Here is a 14,455-nt window from a genome sequence, read left to right as displayed (position 1 = left end):
TCTCATCTGTTGTCCTTGTTCATCTGAGCCACGTCAGCAGTTACTGATATGCAATGGGTGGTTTCATGTGGCATTTGTGATGTTGGAAATGGTGTGGTGGTGCTCAGATATTGATTACACAAAGACATAGTCCTAAGAGACCTCTATGACACAACAGATATCTCATCAAGCTTATAGTTTGGTCAGCAGCACTATACCCATTGTGTTCTTGCTCACCTATATTAGACTGCAGCTCAGGCTAAGCCAGGCCAAAGCCAAGCCATCATTGATGGCTTTGGCCTGGCCTGCAGTTCTTCAAAGCCAGAGCCATCTGAAGCCAGGCCGGAACATCACTAAGATTCAGTGTATACTGTGAATCGGTGCAAACTGTAAGGCCCTGTGACTCACTATCACAAGATCCTAAGTATATAACTTCTGTGAGAAAATTGGACTTTACTGGTGAGTAATATGATGAGTGAGGGCTCTGAAATATTAATGATGCTGGTCAACAGACTCATATTGAAATACTAGGTCTTATACATAAATAAACAGTCCTCCATCCCCCTCCTCCAGCAAGCAGATATCTTGTATTATAGAATAGATAGCTGTGTTCTACCAATGCATGTCATCACCTTCTCCCTCCTCCATCTCAGCTAACACAGGCCAAAACACAGTTTGCTCACATCCTTGATTCATCTCTTTTATCTCTCTATTAAGAGAAGATGCTGCCTTTCTAAAGGTAGCCTCAGCAACTATTGCAGCTTCATCTACCCCCTGTGTTGTATGTGGGGTTAATGAAGGCACAGCCAGGAGCCCTACCAATGGATCTGAGGTACTGGCTGTACACGAATTAAGTTCCTGCATATAGAATGTAGAACAAATCAATGTTTTCTGCTGCTGTTGCTCAGCTGGAAACAATAAGAGAACAGCTGTTAGGTAAGGGCGTAAAAGGATCTCAGCCGAATGGACGGAATTGGTAAGAAGAGGCATTGAGATATACAGGATACCTAAAATGAATTGAGGTACTGCCAATCATGAATTGAAAAAAGTCACCGTACCTTTCCCAGAAGGGGCCGACATGGTACCTGGACCTGCTGTCATAACATGCACAGCAGAAGTAGCCGATCCCCCATGTAATGACCCCGGCGGAAAGACAAGAAGTAAAGAATCCGACACTTCTGACGTTCCCGAATCCTCGATATCCCACGGCAAAGTAATTGGCCCATCAACGACGGCAATACATCGCGCCACTGCAAATGGCCGCGGGGAGCCGTAGGATGATATACTCGGACGGATGACATCTGCTAGGGTACGAAAGTGTCCTGGCAGCAAAGAAGTCGACGATAACAGACAACGACAGTGAAGACGGTCTGGAAGGTCGTCAACTTCAATAGCGAACCGGGGTAGATCAGATGTCAAAACGGGGTTTTCTAGCTCAGCGGGATCGACAGACGAGAGACTTGTAACGGATCGTCCCAGAATATAAACACCTCCCCTCACAGCAGCTGCCCGACAAAAGCCTTGTGCAATTTCGCCCGAGCCACCGTGGTAGCCAACAAGAAATGAGGACGGCCCATAGCGACCAGATGCCTTCAGGTAAGCGCGGATACGATGCAGAGCGGGAAGAGTCTTTTCTGCAATAAAAGAACAATACCCCAGGGCATAGGTGATGGCCCGAGCGGTTGCCTCACTGAGCAAAAAAATCCTATGCAAGAAATCGAGCAAGGGCGAATTTTCTTGGCCATGCAGCTCCTTGCTATTCTCGAAATCTCCAGCAGCAAACATAAGGAAACGTGTGACCCTCCTCTTCTCTAAGAGACTCATCGCCTTGCTCTGAAAGATGTCATCCTTGCTCTGAGGCACATCTTTCAACATCCCACCATCATAAATAACAACGCGACCAAGGAGCTTGAAAGACCCATAGCGAGAAACGCCAGATGCAATGAGGGACGAGATGAAAGGGCCGATCGATGGAATGACCGAAGGACCCAATGAGACTGAGTACTGTCTCGCATGAGGCGGGAGTTCACCATAATGGGTGATGGAACGATCGTGCTCTTGACGGCGATTAACCCACTGCACGAGTTCATCTAATGAGAGGGATGCTTCGTCTGCACCGTAATATGGATTGGGGTCAATATGTGCGACTTTGAAGCCAGCTTTGGAGAGAGCACTGATAGATTCCTACTGAGTACAAGAACATGGTGTGCGAGTGTCAAATTTTGCTCACGCAGCAGTTATAGACTCGATCAGACCGGTGCCAAGCACGATAACGTCAAAGTGATTATCCATTGCCGCAGTGATAGAAGAAACTGATTCAGATACAGAGCACTCTCAGCATTCTGGCAAGTCCTGAACCAACCTGCCCTTAATCAGAATGGCTCACGTGCTTATCGAGCCAAAATTTTGGACTTCCTACTTCGCAAATCTGTATCCTTCACTTGCACACCATGGCAAAATCAGACAAAAAGGCAGACAAAAAGACGGCAGATAAGGCCAAGGCTGCCAAAACAGCCGCTGCCTCACCCGCAAAAGCAAAGTCGCTAGCGTCATCCAAAGAGATTTTGGCCAAGGCTGTATGTATTCCTGTCGTTCAACCGTCCCTTTCTGACCTTTTCACACAACCTCCATAGAAAGTACTCAAAGCATCGAACGGAAAGGCTTCCGTTAAACGTACCAATGACGAATCATCTGACGATTCTTCAGACTCCTCTTCGGAAGACGAACAACCTAAAAAAACTATGCTAACGTCGGACTCTGATGATTCATCGGAAGAAAAAAAGCCTGCTAATACCCCGGCCAGCAAAAAAGGAAAGAGTAAAGTCGAGATTGATGATTCCTCTGATTCGTCTTCAAGCGACGAGAGCTCATCAGATGAGGTCCGTGACAAGGATGTAGTGATGCAAGATGTTCAGCCTGCCAATGGTGAGTGATTGATGGTACTAGTCTGCGCTCAACCTGATTTTCTATCGTGTTCTTCAGGCAAAAAGACAGATAAGGCCAAGGCGGCCAAACCAACCGCCTCGCCCGGAAAGAAAGTCAAATTGCCGACATCATCCAAGGACATTTTAGCTAAGGCTGTATGTATTCGCTTTTTCAGTCTTTCGACCTTTATTCAATTTCCACAGGGAGCACTCAAAGCATCGATTGCAAAAGCTTCCCAATCAAGCGACGAGTCCTCGGACTCCTCTTCGGAGGGTGAACCACCCAAAAAGGCTGCCCCTGCTTCAGACTCCGATGACTCATCGGACGATGAAAAGCCAACCAGTGTCCCAGGCGGTAAAAAGGGGAAGGGTAAAGAAAGTGGTGATTCTTCCGATTCTTCGAGCGACGAGAGCTCGTCAGATCAGGATGGGGCCAAGGGTACTGAGGTACAAAATGCTCAGCCTGCCAAGGGTAAGCTATTGATCGCAGTGGTCATCTATCGATCTGAATCGTCTACAGGCACCAAGCGCAAAGCAGAAGCAGAGCCGTCCGTTCCCCCAAAAAAGGTAAAATTGGTTGATGGCGATGTCGATGCCGCTCCTAGCGTATCGACCGAGGAAACGAAAAGTATTTTCGTTGGTCGGCTATCATGGAATATCGACAACGACTGGCTTGCACAGGAATTTGCCTCCTGCGGCGAAGTTGTCTCTGCTCAAGTACAAACAGATCGCGCAACCGGAAAGTCGCGCGGTTTTGGCTATGTGCACTTCGCATCCGTAGATGCGGTTGAAAAGGCTCTCCAAATGAATGGCAAGGAAATTGATGGACGACCTGTCAATATTGACAAAAGCACTCCGCCGGATAAAAGCGCTGTCCGTGAAAACCGGGCAAAATCTTTTGGCGACACGCAAAGCCCAGTATCAAGTGTTCTCTTTGTTGGCAATCTTAGCTTTGGTGTCAACGAGGACCAACTTTGGGAAGTCTTTGGCGAGCACGGCGACGTTAAAAGCGTTCGTGTTCCGACGGATCGTGACTCGGGAAGGCCGAAAGGTTTTGCCTATGTCGAGTTTAGTGCTGTGGAGGCCGCACAGACAGCCCACGGGCAGCTGCAGGGTTATGAGCTTGACGGCCGCAGCCTTCGCTTGGACTATTCCCAACCAAGAGACAACGCTGGGGGCGGACGGGGTGGGGGTCGTGGAGGACTCGGCGACAGAGGTCGTGGACGTGGTGGGTTCGGTGGCGGTGACCGCGGACGTGGACGTGGTGGGTTCGGTGGTGATCGTGGTGGGAGAGGACGCGGTCGAGGTGGTGACCGTGGTGGGAGGGGTGGCGGCAGAGGCCGAGGGGGTGCACGCACTGGTGCCGTCACTCAGTTTGAGGGGTCCAAGATCACTTTCGATTAGACATTTTGCGATGTCATTCCGAGTTCGTATGGACTGCTACGCGGCGCTACCCCAAAATGATGACCTCCCACTTTCAACGTGGCCCAAGTCGTTGCATATCTTTCGTATATACATACATATGCACAATGTTCTATCGCTGCGGTTGACAACTTGATCTATCATACTTCATTAACTGTGAATTCAAGGTAAAGGGGAAAAGGGGATGATATCGGTAAGTAAGCTACTCGGAAGTCCATGTGTATCCACCATTGCTGAGTGAGGTTAGCCCATTTTACCCTCTTGAAACGCCTTGCGATAGGGATTCTGACTCGGAGGTAGCGCACCAGTCTTCTCCAAACGATCAAATAACACAAACAACTTCTCCGCCTCGTGTTCCTTCTCTTCATCAGTCATGTCGATGTTTTCCGAGGGATGCTCAACGGTGCCAGTGATGGGGTTGATGGGTAAACCTGACGCAGTAGTCGGTGGTGCGCCCGAGGTCGCGCTGACAGGCGGTGCACTGACAACGCCTTTGTGAAAAAGGAAACCAGCAACATTGCCGTATCCAAAATAACCAGCAAGGGTTGTAGCTAAATTTCATTCGTAAATATAACCGACGGGAGGTGCATATGACGTACCGTTTGAATCACACATTGCATACAACATTTCTCCCATGGAGTCCTTCAATCTGCTGTGGTACACGGTTGCAAGGAGTCTCAAGCATCGACCTAAAAGATCTGCTCTCTTCTCCAAAGGATGCGTCCTGTCCAAATCTTCAGGCACCAACCACTGTCTTATTCTTGTCTTGGCATCGTCATCACCAAGACAGAGTCGTGTGATAAGTAGAACAAGTGGGCACACGATTTCATCCAGGGATGTGTCCCCATCAATCTTGCACAGATCTCGCACTGCAGGATCATCTGAATCGATATCACCTGGAAGGAAATGAGCAAGGGTCGTGTCCAGGAGTTCATAAGCGCGTGAAGCGCAGTCAGCAGTGGAAGGCGAGTCCGGAAGTGGTGAGTGGTGAAACGAACGGCGACCGGCTGGAATGACAGAAGATATGGCACGTTCAATATGCTCCTTAGGCGTTGATTGGTCATCATGACTTGAACCAGTCAAAGAAGAGGTTGTGGGCTCGGACGAATTAAGCTGTGGGGTAGTCGGACGTGAATGTGGGAGAGTACCGAACCATATCGCTCGGGATGATGAGTCAACAGGAATAGTGATTAGCGAGTGAATGATGTGAGTCAGCGGCGACGTAAGGGGATTTGGGGAGGAAAGGGGGACAGTCTGAAAGGCACGAACAAGTGAAGGTAGGATGCTGCAGTACCATGTGAGATACTATGATAAAGATCGTCATAAGGCACTCACCCGTCAAGCCGCGAATTCCAGAAATCACCCATCACCTTTTGGTCATCAGGACTGCCGGCTAGCGCGGGATATTTTAATTCAGAGGGAACCAGCTGCAACGCGACTGAGAGTTCGTAATTATGGTCAAAGGCGAAGTGACTGACCTTGGGATAGTGTACGAGGAGATTAAAGGTGAGCTTCAGGAGATCTGTCATGGCATCGCGGGACATCTTTATTCCAGCTTGCATGGACGCGATTAAATCATCCAACTTAAGTGCAATAACATCGATTATTGTTCCATTTCCCGGAAAGTGGGTGCGTTTTGTCTCAACGATAGATTGAATGAAGGAAGCGGATTGATGAGGGGATGCAGTACAGAGGAAGAGGATTCTGGAAAAGAGAAATGTGTTTTCAGGTGTTGCAGATTTCTAGAAAAAATTGGTTGAATGCAAAACACACAGGGTGATGGACTCTGACCTGGAGTAGCTCGATACAGATATTTCCTCCATCAATATCTTGACTCAGCAACGTGGTGCGGGCAGGTTCACTGAGGAGTAAGGTGTTGGCAACACACTTCAAAGCTTCGTTCGATGCATCAGGAGCAGTTTCGAGTTTTATGGCAAGCGTCATAAGACATTTGAGGTTAGCAATTGATGCAAGGACTTGAGCACCGTGGGGAATTCTACCAAGTCCCTTGACAGCAGAAAGAGCGGACAATGCGTCTGCGATTGACATGGGATCAGTACGGGGTGTATGGATCTAATAGAGTGAGCAAACCGTCTCTGATCAAGCGGCTGGGCGAGCCATCGATAATGACAGCCTGGAGATCATCGATGATAAGCTGAATGAGTGCTTTACATGAAGGGGGATTGATAGGTGGAGCACCTAAGAAACTGGATTAAAGCAATTAGCCATATAACAAGATTAAGACATACTAGCGATTGATTGAAGTGTACGTGATATCGTAGCTCTTGGAGAGCTCGATGACAGGGAAGAGTACACCTGAAGAACCGACATATGGTTTCTAGGAAACAAAGAGCTGTCAAGTATGCCAGAAGTTGTATACTTGTTTTATTTATCTTTCAAGTGGCTTTCAAGCGTACCTTCAATAGCCGTCACTATCGTGTAGGCGATCGGCACGGTCGCTTCAGCCTTCCGACCAAGTAAACATGTACAAATAACATATCCCTTGCAGTGGCGGCCCGCTTCTCAGCCAAGTACTTACTTACCATGCATCCGTCTGTTAAAGTGCTCGCACATAAACCTCTCATCAGCTTTATCGGAAAGCGTGTATGGCCAGCTAGTGCGTTGGTTTAATTATTGTCATGCATAAAAACCTAAATGTCATAATAGCTGCAGGTCCCTCTCACCCTCATCCAGCTGCTCCTCCAGAATGGCAAAAGTCCTTTTCTGAAAAGGCTGTTCCTCACAGCTCACACCGAGCACCGCAGGAACATCCCGTCTTCCTAGAATTCTGGGACGCTCCAGCACGCTTCTCGAAGCCATCCTCCAGATATCTGGAGCAAGTAGAGATCGATGCCATACTGGTCAGTATTTCTGTGTAACAAATAATTCAGTGCTCACAGTCGTGCAGAGTGGGGGAGCTTCTTTGCGATAGAATAGATAAATCTGATAGACATCATTTACAATTCATGCCGCGTCACCCCAAAACCTTATCTAAACTACTTTTTCCAAGTTTCCGCAAGCAAATGATTAATTCTCATGTGTGCAATAATGCATCTAGTCCTTTTCTGCATATGCCAGCAAATATCTCTCTACCTCGGCCTCATCCATCACACGCCATTCACCACGAGTCTTGGGGTCCTCGTCCTGAGCAGTCGACACGATCCCAATCTCTATTTCCCCGGCCTTGTAGTCCGTCGCATGAACAGTCGACATTGCTTCTATTGCAATCTAAACAATGCTCGGTTATTCAAGTCATTTTATAGTGTAGTATCCCTCACCTCAATAACCTCCGCTCGACTGAGCTTCTTGCCAGCAGCTGCAGCATCATCAGCTCCCTTGCCCTTGTCTAGCTTCTTCCATTTCTTTTCTAGGTGGTTCATCGCTTCTTGCTGTTTCTGTCCAGCAGCAGTGGCGTGGAACCCAACAAAGTAGCCCGCAGGGTCCAATTTGAAACATTGCGGCCCGTATTCTGGATCGATGCCAATTAGGATCATAGCTACGAGCATATTTATTGTCGTTAGTTGCGAACGACGATACAAAATAGGTGCCTCACAGATGCCTAGGGGCCGCATGCCAGCCCGTTGCGTGTAGACTTGATTGATGTTTGCCAGTCGTCGTGCTAGAGCATCCGGAGTTATCTCGTATCCGTACTTGTATCTCCACTGGACAGCCTCTTGCTGAGCACGTAAAACTTGGGCACGGGCATCAGCTATAACCTACGTCAGCGCAAGTACAAGCTATTCCACAACCAGCATTTTTGCCCACCGACAAGACCAGTCATGACACACCCAATAGTACGGGTGATGCTGTAGAGGTGCGTAACAGTCGATGCATCCAACAGCTTATCCTGATCTCAAGTAAATACCATGATGACAGCCGTTTCGTAGCACAACGTACTGGGATCTTCTTTTGGGTAATGACTACAGAGGTGTCATATCCTCTGACGGAGACAGCTGTGTGGCCTGAACCAGAGATAGCTTTGAATGCATATTCTAAAGGGGAGCATATGAGCACGCGTCATTACAAGCATGTCCAATCGTCATCAACGCACCGACTTGGTACAGTCGGCCCTCCGGCGAGAAAACAGTGAGATATCTGCCAAATAATTCATAAGCATATAGACAGCGGAACTGGTGAATGCTCGAACCTATCGTATGACGTTCTCGACATGGTTTGGAGCAGGATATGATTCAATCGCAGACACGCGACGCGCAAGTCTCATCACGGGCGTCACGCAAGTATGTCACGGATCGTCACAATTAAGTCACATCACACATTGATGCCCATCGATAATCCAAATTTCAAAACTTGCTTGTGACAGCGAACTGAAATTGTACATATATACGCAGATACAAATTTGCTCCTGCATTGCGCATGAGTGACAGGCGTCGTCGCAAAATTTCTCGCTAGCTTCTTTTACTAGATTATTTGCCATGAAGGAGACGGTACCTTCTGAGGCACCAAAAGTTATGTATGTCCCATTTCCTCCTCCAGTTTTCTAAAATTGATTGACGCAAGAACCCATCAGAAAACAGCTACAGTTCAGCTTGCTCAATGCCCAAGATACAGTCAAAATCTCTGAGTTCCAGGTGACTCATCGTGACTTGTATACGCCCGCCGATCGACTTCCCGTCAAAGATGGCGTTTTAGATCGTCGGCTTGTGAGTTTCCCACACCTTCCCATGCACAGTGTGACTTATCACCATCTCAGGGAACGACAGAGAAGAACGCATTTTGCGAGACCTGCGGCCTCAATTCTGTCGATTGCGTTGGCCACTATGCATATATCAAACTGGTGGTCCCAGTATTCCACATTGGCTACTTCAAGCATACCATAGCCATCCTCCAGGCCATATGCAAAGTAAGCCGGTAGACTTTTTATATATTTCCTGCTTAATGACGCGATAAAAGACATGTGCTCGCCTGCTACTGGAGGAACCCGACCGGCGGACATACCTCAAACGCTTCCGCAGGCAAGGTCTTGAAAATATCCACCGACAGGCATTATGCAAACAGGTCAATACGATGGCACGAAAGGTCGTCTACTGTCCGTATTGCTCAGCAACGAATGGCGCTGTCAAAAAGGCAGGAGTACTGAAAATTATTCACGATAAATTTCGTGCGAAGAAAACAGCAGACGAGATGGAGAAATGGAAGCGTACATTTGCTCCAGCGGTAGAGGCGCAGAAGGAACTTGGGATGTACTTGAACAAGGCAATCCATGAAGATTTGAATCCACTTAAAACCCTCGATCTTTTCAAGAGAATATCTGATGAGGTTGCGTTTATGTCTACTTTCAACGTTTACGAGACTAACATCTACTTTTAGGACTGCGAATTGCTTGGTCTACGACCCGAGTTCGGTCGTCCAGAAGAATATATCTGGCAGTACATCTCCGTCCCACCAGTTTGCATTAGACCATCCGTTGCTCAGGATGGGGCTTCCAACGAAGATGACCTCACTGTCAAACTCACGGAAATCGTTTTCACCAATGCTCTCATAAAGCAGGGTCTGTCCAAAGGAGCGCCCACTGCACAATTCATGGTATGCGAGGACTACTCACCGTACTTGCCGTTGCTCAACTCACACTCAGGAACACTGGGAATTCCTTCAACTTTCTGTCGCCATGTATATCAACTCCGAACTCCCTGGGGTACCATCACAAGCTGGTCAAAAGCCGATGAGGGGCTTTGTACAGCGCCTGAAGGGTAAACAAGGTCGATTCCGTGGTAATCTGTCTGGGAAACGTGTCGATTTCTCCGGTCGTACCGTGATTTCCCCTGACCCAAATTTGCGTATTGATGAAGTCGCGGTACCAGAGCGTGTCGCGAAAATATTAACATACCCGGAACGTGTGACTTCCCACAACATTGATGGTCTCAAACAAGCCGTTCGCAATGGGTGTGATGTACACCCCGGCGCTAACTACGTGACAGCGGGCAGCAGTGGTTTCAAGAAATTCTTGAAGTTTGGCAATCGCAATGCGGTGGCTGACAGTCTGAGAATCGGGGATGTTGTCGAGAGGCATATCATTAATGGTGATATTGCCCTGTTCAATCGGCAACCCAGTCTGCACAAGGTCTCTTGTTTTGCAGTAGCTTCAAACCTTCACTGACTTTGACCCTTTTAGCTCTCGATCATGTGTCACAGGGTCAAGGTTCGTCCTTGGCGCTCCTTCCGTCTAAACGAATGTGTTTGTGGCCCTTATAACGCCGATTTTGATGGCGATGAAATGAATCTTCGTCAGTTTTTTGTCATGCTAAATGATATTCGAACACTTATGACATCTCGAATAGATATTCCTCAGACGGAGGAAGCAAGAACAGAAGCGCTCGAGCTCATGAGCGTGAAACACAATCTAGTCACCCCTCGGAACGGAGAGCCTGTGATCGCCGCCATTCAGGATTTTATCACGGCTTCCTACTTGATGACCCGCAAAGATACATTCTTCGACCGTCGCCAGTTCACACAAATATGTTGCTATTTTGCCGATGCCGACCTACAGATTGACATACCCCCACCGACGATCTGGAAGCCTATACGACTCTGGACAGGCAAACAGATTTTCAACGTTCTCATGCGTCCTAACAAGCAATCCAACGTATTTGTAAACGTTGAATGCAAGTGCAATAAACCGGAAAAGTTGAAACCTGAACATTACCCCTCCATCAAAGACCCAGCCCCAGATCTGTCTCCGAACGATGCTTGGCTTGTCATCGTCAATAGCGAAATTATGTGTGGTGTCATGGATAAAGCCATCGTCGGCAGCGGGAAGAAGAAGTCGATATTCGGGATAATCATGAGGGACTACGGCCCACATGAAGCTGCCGCAGCCATGAACCGTGTAGCAAAACTGTGCGCTCGTTGGTTGGGTGCGTCTCATCGTCAATCAGACACGTTTCACGCTTTAATTTTCTATCAGCCAACTTCGGTTTCTCCCTCGGAATCAACGATGTCATTCCAGGGCCTATCCTTGCATCAAAGAAGAACCAAATGGTCGAGGCTGCTTACGCTGAATGTACAAACCTCATTACGCAGGCAAAGAAGGGGAAGCTGGAGAACAAACCAGGATGCAACCAAGAGCAAACACTTGAAGCTATGATATCTGGAATCCTTTCAAGAGTCCGGGACAAGGTCGGAGACATTTGTATGCAGGAGCTGAGTCGACATAACGCACCTCTAATCATGGCAACTTGTGGTTCTAAAGGTTTGTCCCTCGGATTCCGTTTTTGTTAATGTCGCTTAGTGTCGCTAGGTTCCGTGATCAATGTTTCTCAGATGGTTGCTTGTGTCGGTCAACAAATCATTGCGGGCCACCGTGTTCCAGATGGTTTTCAAGATCGTTCTCTACCGCATTTCCAGAAGAAGTCGAAAGAACCTCCATCCAAAGGTTTCGTCAGAAACAGCTTTTTCAGCGGTCTTCTACCGACAGAATTCCTGTTTCACGCCATCTCCGGTCGTGAGGGTTTGGTCGACACCGCGGTGAAGACCGCTGAGACCGGTTACATGCAGCGACGTTTGATGAAGGCACTAGAAGATCTGACCACTCAATATGATCTATCAGTGCGCAACTCGACAGGCGGCGTTGTACAATTCAGATATGGTGATGATGGCTTGGATCCTGCATGTCTTGAAGGTGACGCGCAGCCAGTCGAGTTCGAGCGGACATGGACGCATGCTTTGGTGTGTACCGAAAATTGCTGTCTATCTGGTTCAGATGTCTCACTTTCTTGCAGGCAATAGGAAACCGTCGTGGTCGTGGTTTACTCCCCTTCGAGATCGTGGAACTTGTCGATCTAGAGCTCAGGAAACCGAAGTTCACCAGCGAGTGTACACCAACATATCTTGATACTATACGAGACTTCATCGTTCAGCATATCGCTCATCATCTCGCTAAGATGCGCAAAAGCCAGGGAATGTTTGAGGCTCTGGAGCGCTCAGATGAATGGGATCGTGATACCGACTTGTCTATGGGAGCTTCAGGTTTGCACAGAAAATGCATTTGCTCTCTGCGTTCTGACACATTCCTTAGCCGCTTCCAAGGCTATTGTAGATAACAAGGCCAAAGTTACTGAGTCTCAGCTCCAGCATTTTCTTGCCTTGTGCTGGAAAAAGTACGTCAAAGCCAGGATTGAGCCCGGTAAGTGGAGTCTATATAGTTTACCTTCGGAAAAACTGAGTGCAGTTCAGGTTCCACTGTGGGTGCAGTTGGTGCTCAGTCCATTGGAGAACCAGGGACACAAATGACCCTCAAAACTTTCCATTTTGCTGGGGTCGCTTCGATGAACGTCACGCTTGGCGTTCCGCGAATCAAAGAAATCATTAATGCATCCAAGACTATTAGCACGCCCATCATTAGCTGCAAGCTCGTCACTCCTAACAGCGAGCCTTCTGCGCGTATAGTCAAGGGCCGCCTTGAAAAAACTCATTTGGGCGATGTAAGACATTTTCAGCCTATGAGCCTAGGATGTCATTCTGAATTTCGTGCAGATTGCTGCTGTTTTTGAAGAGGCATGGGCGCCAGAGTACACTTATATTGGTGTAATTATAGATATGGATACCATTCAGAAGCTCCAGGTCAGTTCATTAACATATCTATCAATGTGTGCTCACTTGTCGCGACAGCTTGAACTCACTTTGGACGATATAAAGTGGGCAATCGTAGCCACGAGAAAGCTCAAGATTAAACAAGAAGTGAGATCCGTGTCATTTATATGTTGTCACAAAACTTACTGTCGATAGTCCATTACAGTTATTCCTCGCAGAAACCGCTTGCGCATCTATATTGATGGAACAGACAAATACTACAAGTTGCAAGAATTGAAACGAGTTTTGTCGGATGTGGTAGTCAAGGTCAATCATTTGGTCTTGGCCGTAATCAGTATCTGAACCATTGCCACAGGGAGTGCCAACTATTCAGCGCGCCGTCATTAACATCAAAGAGAAGGACGACGTTAAGGGCAAAAAGGGAGACAAGGAACTACTTGTAGAAGGTTACGGACTACAGAGGGTCATGACCACTGAGGGTAGGCCTTTCTGTTCTTCAAACTAGTCGTCATTTGCTTATCTAGATGTAGGGATTGTTGGCGAGGCTACAACTTCCAACCATGTAATCGAGTCAGCAAAAGTCTTGGGGATTGAAGCAGCGAGACGGACCATAATCGACGAAATCCAGTATACCATGCAGAGCCACGGAATGAGCATTGACCCCCGTCATGTTATGTTGCTTGGCGATGTCATGAGCTACAAAGTACGAGTGCGGTGCAATATCGATTTCTCTTACTAATTGTGCGCACAGGGAGAGGTTCTTGGTATCACTCGCTTTGGTGTCGCAAAAATGAAGGACAGCGTTCTGATGCTTGCCTCATTCGAAAAGACGACGGACCATTTGTTTGATGCAGCAGCCTTCGGGAAGAACGACAGTATCGCTGGTGTATCAGAAAGTATTATTATGGGCAACGCAGCTGCAAATTGCGGAACTTCAATGTAAGTGTGATCATAGTCTGTGACCCATTCATACTCCTGACGGTATCTTTCCCAGGCCTGCTTTATATTCACCATCGCCTCACATAAGCAAACCACGAAGATTATTATTTGAAGATGCGTTATAAAGGTTATCTCTCCACCGGGCTAAGTACCTTATTTTTCTATATATCTACCAACGTTTGTACAAGAAGAGCTGTATGCGCAAACTAAGCCGTGGCTTGTTATTTATGGAAATGTCAGGTAGTATCGAACCCATGCTTGTGAGGCTGCTTGCCCGAACAATGAAGAAAAAAACACGTCAGTAACGAGTGATTACACCAAAATTTGAACATTCATAGTAGAACTAGAACCTGTGTTCGCGGCCACACCTTATAAACTGGAGCAGAAAGACCGAACGCAAACCATTGATAACGCGTATAATTATTCTAATCATATCATTTGAACCGCTCCTTCACGGTCCCTCACCTGTTCCTCAAACCAAACCTTTTCCTTGCGCGACAGATCGCCTTGTTCGCCGTGCACATGAAGTACCGTAGGCGGACACACGCCTTTGAATGCCATGCTATCTAGCCAGATTCTCGTCAATTGTCCCTCCCTAGGTTTTCCTGTCCTGCACCCTCCTTCCGGCCGCTGGTCATCACCTT

General features: G+C 47.7%; 6 protein-coding genes across 6 annotated transcripts; 3 read left to right on the top strand and 3 right to left on the bottom strand.

The window, feature by feature from the left end:
* Positions 1 to 591: 591 nt before the first annotated feature.
* HD556DRAFT_1249034 (FAD/NAD-P-binding domain-containing protein) lies at positions 592 to 2,271 on the bottom strand (the record flags this gene model as incomplete). The annotated part of the gene is made up of 3 exons (XM_041298810.1): positions 592 to 986; positions 1,038 to 2,152; positions 2,210 to 2,271. The coding sequence occupies 3 exons, from the start codon at positions 2,269 to 2,271 to the stop codon at positions 592 to 594; spliced, it is 1,572 nt and encodes a 523-aa protein (XP_041153418.1).
* On the top strand, positions 1,987 to 4,307 carry HD556DRAFT_1456171 (uncharacterized protein; the record flags this gene model as incomplete). Its single annotated transcript, XM_041308130.1, has 5 exons — positions 1,987 to 2,555; positions 2,613 to 2,904; positions 2,962 to 3,059; positions 3,108 to 3,375; positions 3,424 to 4,307. The coding sequence occupies exons 1-5, from the start codon at positions 2,430 to 2,432 to the stop codon at positions 4,305 to 4,307; spliced, it is 1,668 nt and encodes a 555-aa protein (XP_041153417.1). The 5' UTR covers positions 1,987 to 2,429.
* Positions 4,308 to 4,437: 130 nt separating this feature from the next.
* Positions 4,438 to 6,656, bottom strand: HD556DRAFT_1456161 (guanine nucleotide exchange factor; the record flags this gene model as incomplete). The annotated part of the gene is made up of 7 exons (XM_041308129.1): positions 4,438 to 4,876; positions 4,925 to 5,610; positions 5,661 to 5,752; positions 5,804 to 6,067; positions 6,111 to 6,361; positions 6,417 to 6,524; positions 6,575 to 6,656. 7 exons carry the CDS (start codon positions 6,654 to 6,656, stop codon positions 4,569 to 4,571), a joined length of 1,791 nt encoding a protein of 596 aa, XP_041153416.1. The 3' UTR covers positions 4,438 to 4,568.
* A 213-nt stretch (positions 6,657 to 6,869) lies between these two features.
* Positions 6,870 to 7,204, top strand: HD556DRAFT_1249069 (uncharacterized protein; the record flags this gene model as incomplete). Its single annotated transcript, XM_041298813.1, has 2 exons — positions 6,870 to 6,942; positions 6,993 to 7,204. 2 exons carry the CDS (start codon positions 6,870 to 6,872, stop codon positions 7,202 to 7,204), a joined length of 285 nt encoding a protein of 94 aa, XP_041153415.1.
* A 175-nt stretch (positions 7,205 to 7,379) lies between these two features.
* Positions 7,380 to 8,495, bottom strand: HD556DRAFT_1434948 (20S proteasome subunit; the record flags this gene model as incomplete). The annotated part of the gene is made up of 7 exons (XM_041305377.1): positions 7,380 to 7,553; positions 7,604 to 7,821; positions 7,879 to 8,034; positions 8,091 to 8,172; positions 8,223 to 8,317; positions 8,377 to 8,420; positions 8,473 to 8,495. 7 exons carry the CDS (start codon positions 8,493 to 8,495, stop codon positions 7,380 to 7,382), a joined length of 792 nt encoding a protein of 263 aa, XP_041153414.1.
* Positions 8,496 to 8,632: 137 nt separating this feature from the next.
* On the top strand, positions 8,633 to 14,207 carry HD556DRAFT_1418861 (uncharacterized protein). Its single transcript, XM_041304429.1, has 20 exons — positions 8,633 to 8,796; positions 8,854 to 8,986; positions 9,037 to 9,186; positions 9,237 to 9,602; positions 9,654 to 9,869; positions 9,919 to 10,404; positions 10,456 to 10,567; positions 10,622 to 11,197; positions 11,248 to 11,532; positions 11,581 to 12,008; positions 12,062 to 12,308; positions 12,358 to 12,465; positions 12,516 to 12,763; positions 12,816 to 12,902; positions 12,951 to 13,019; positions 13,068 to 13,178; positions 13,228 to 13,351; positions 13,403 to 13,575; positions 13,624 to 13,811; positions 13,867 to 14,207. The coding sequence occupies exons 1-20, from the start codon at positions 8,759 to 8,761 to the stop codon at positions 13,934 to 13,936; spliced, it is 4,215 nt and encodes a 1,404-aa protein (XP_041153413.1). The 5' UTR covers positions 8,633 to 8,758; the 3' UTR covers positions 13,937 to 14,207.
* The last annotated feature ends 248 nt before the right edge of the window (positions 14,208 to 14,455 follow it).

This window comes from Suillus plorans, assembly GCF_016647745.1.
Source record: "Suillus plorans strain S12 chromosome Unknown HD556scaffold_101, whole genome shotgun sequence".
NCBI classification, from domain to species: domain Eukaryota; kingdom Fungi; phylum Basidiomycota; class Agaricomycetes; order Boletales; family Suillaceae; genus Suillus; species Suillus plorans.
This window is presented reverse-complemented; position numbering and strand designations above follow the sequence as displayed.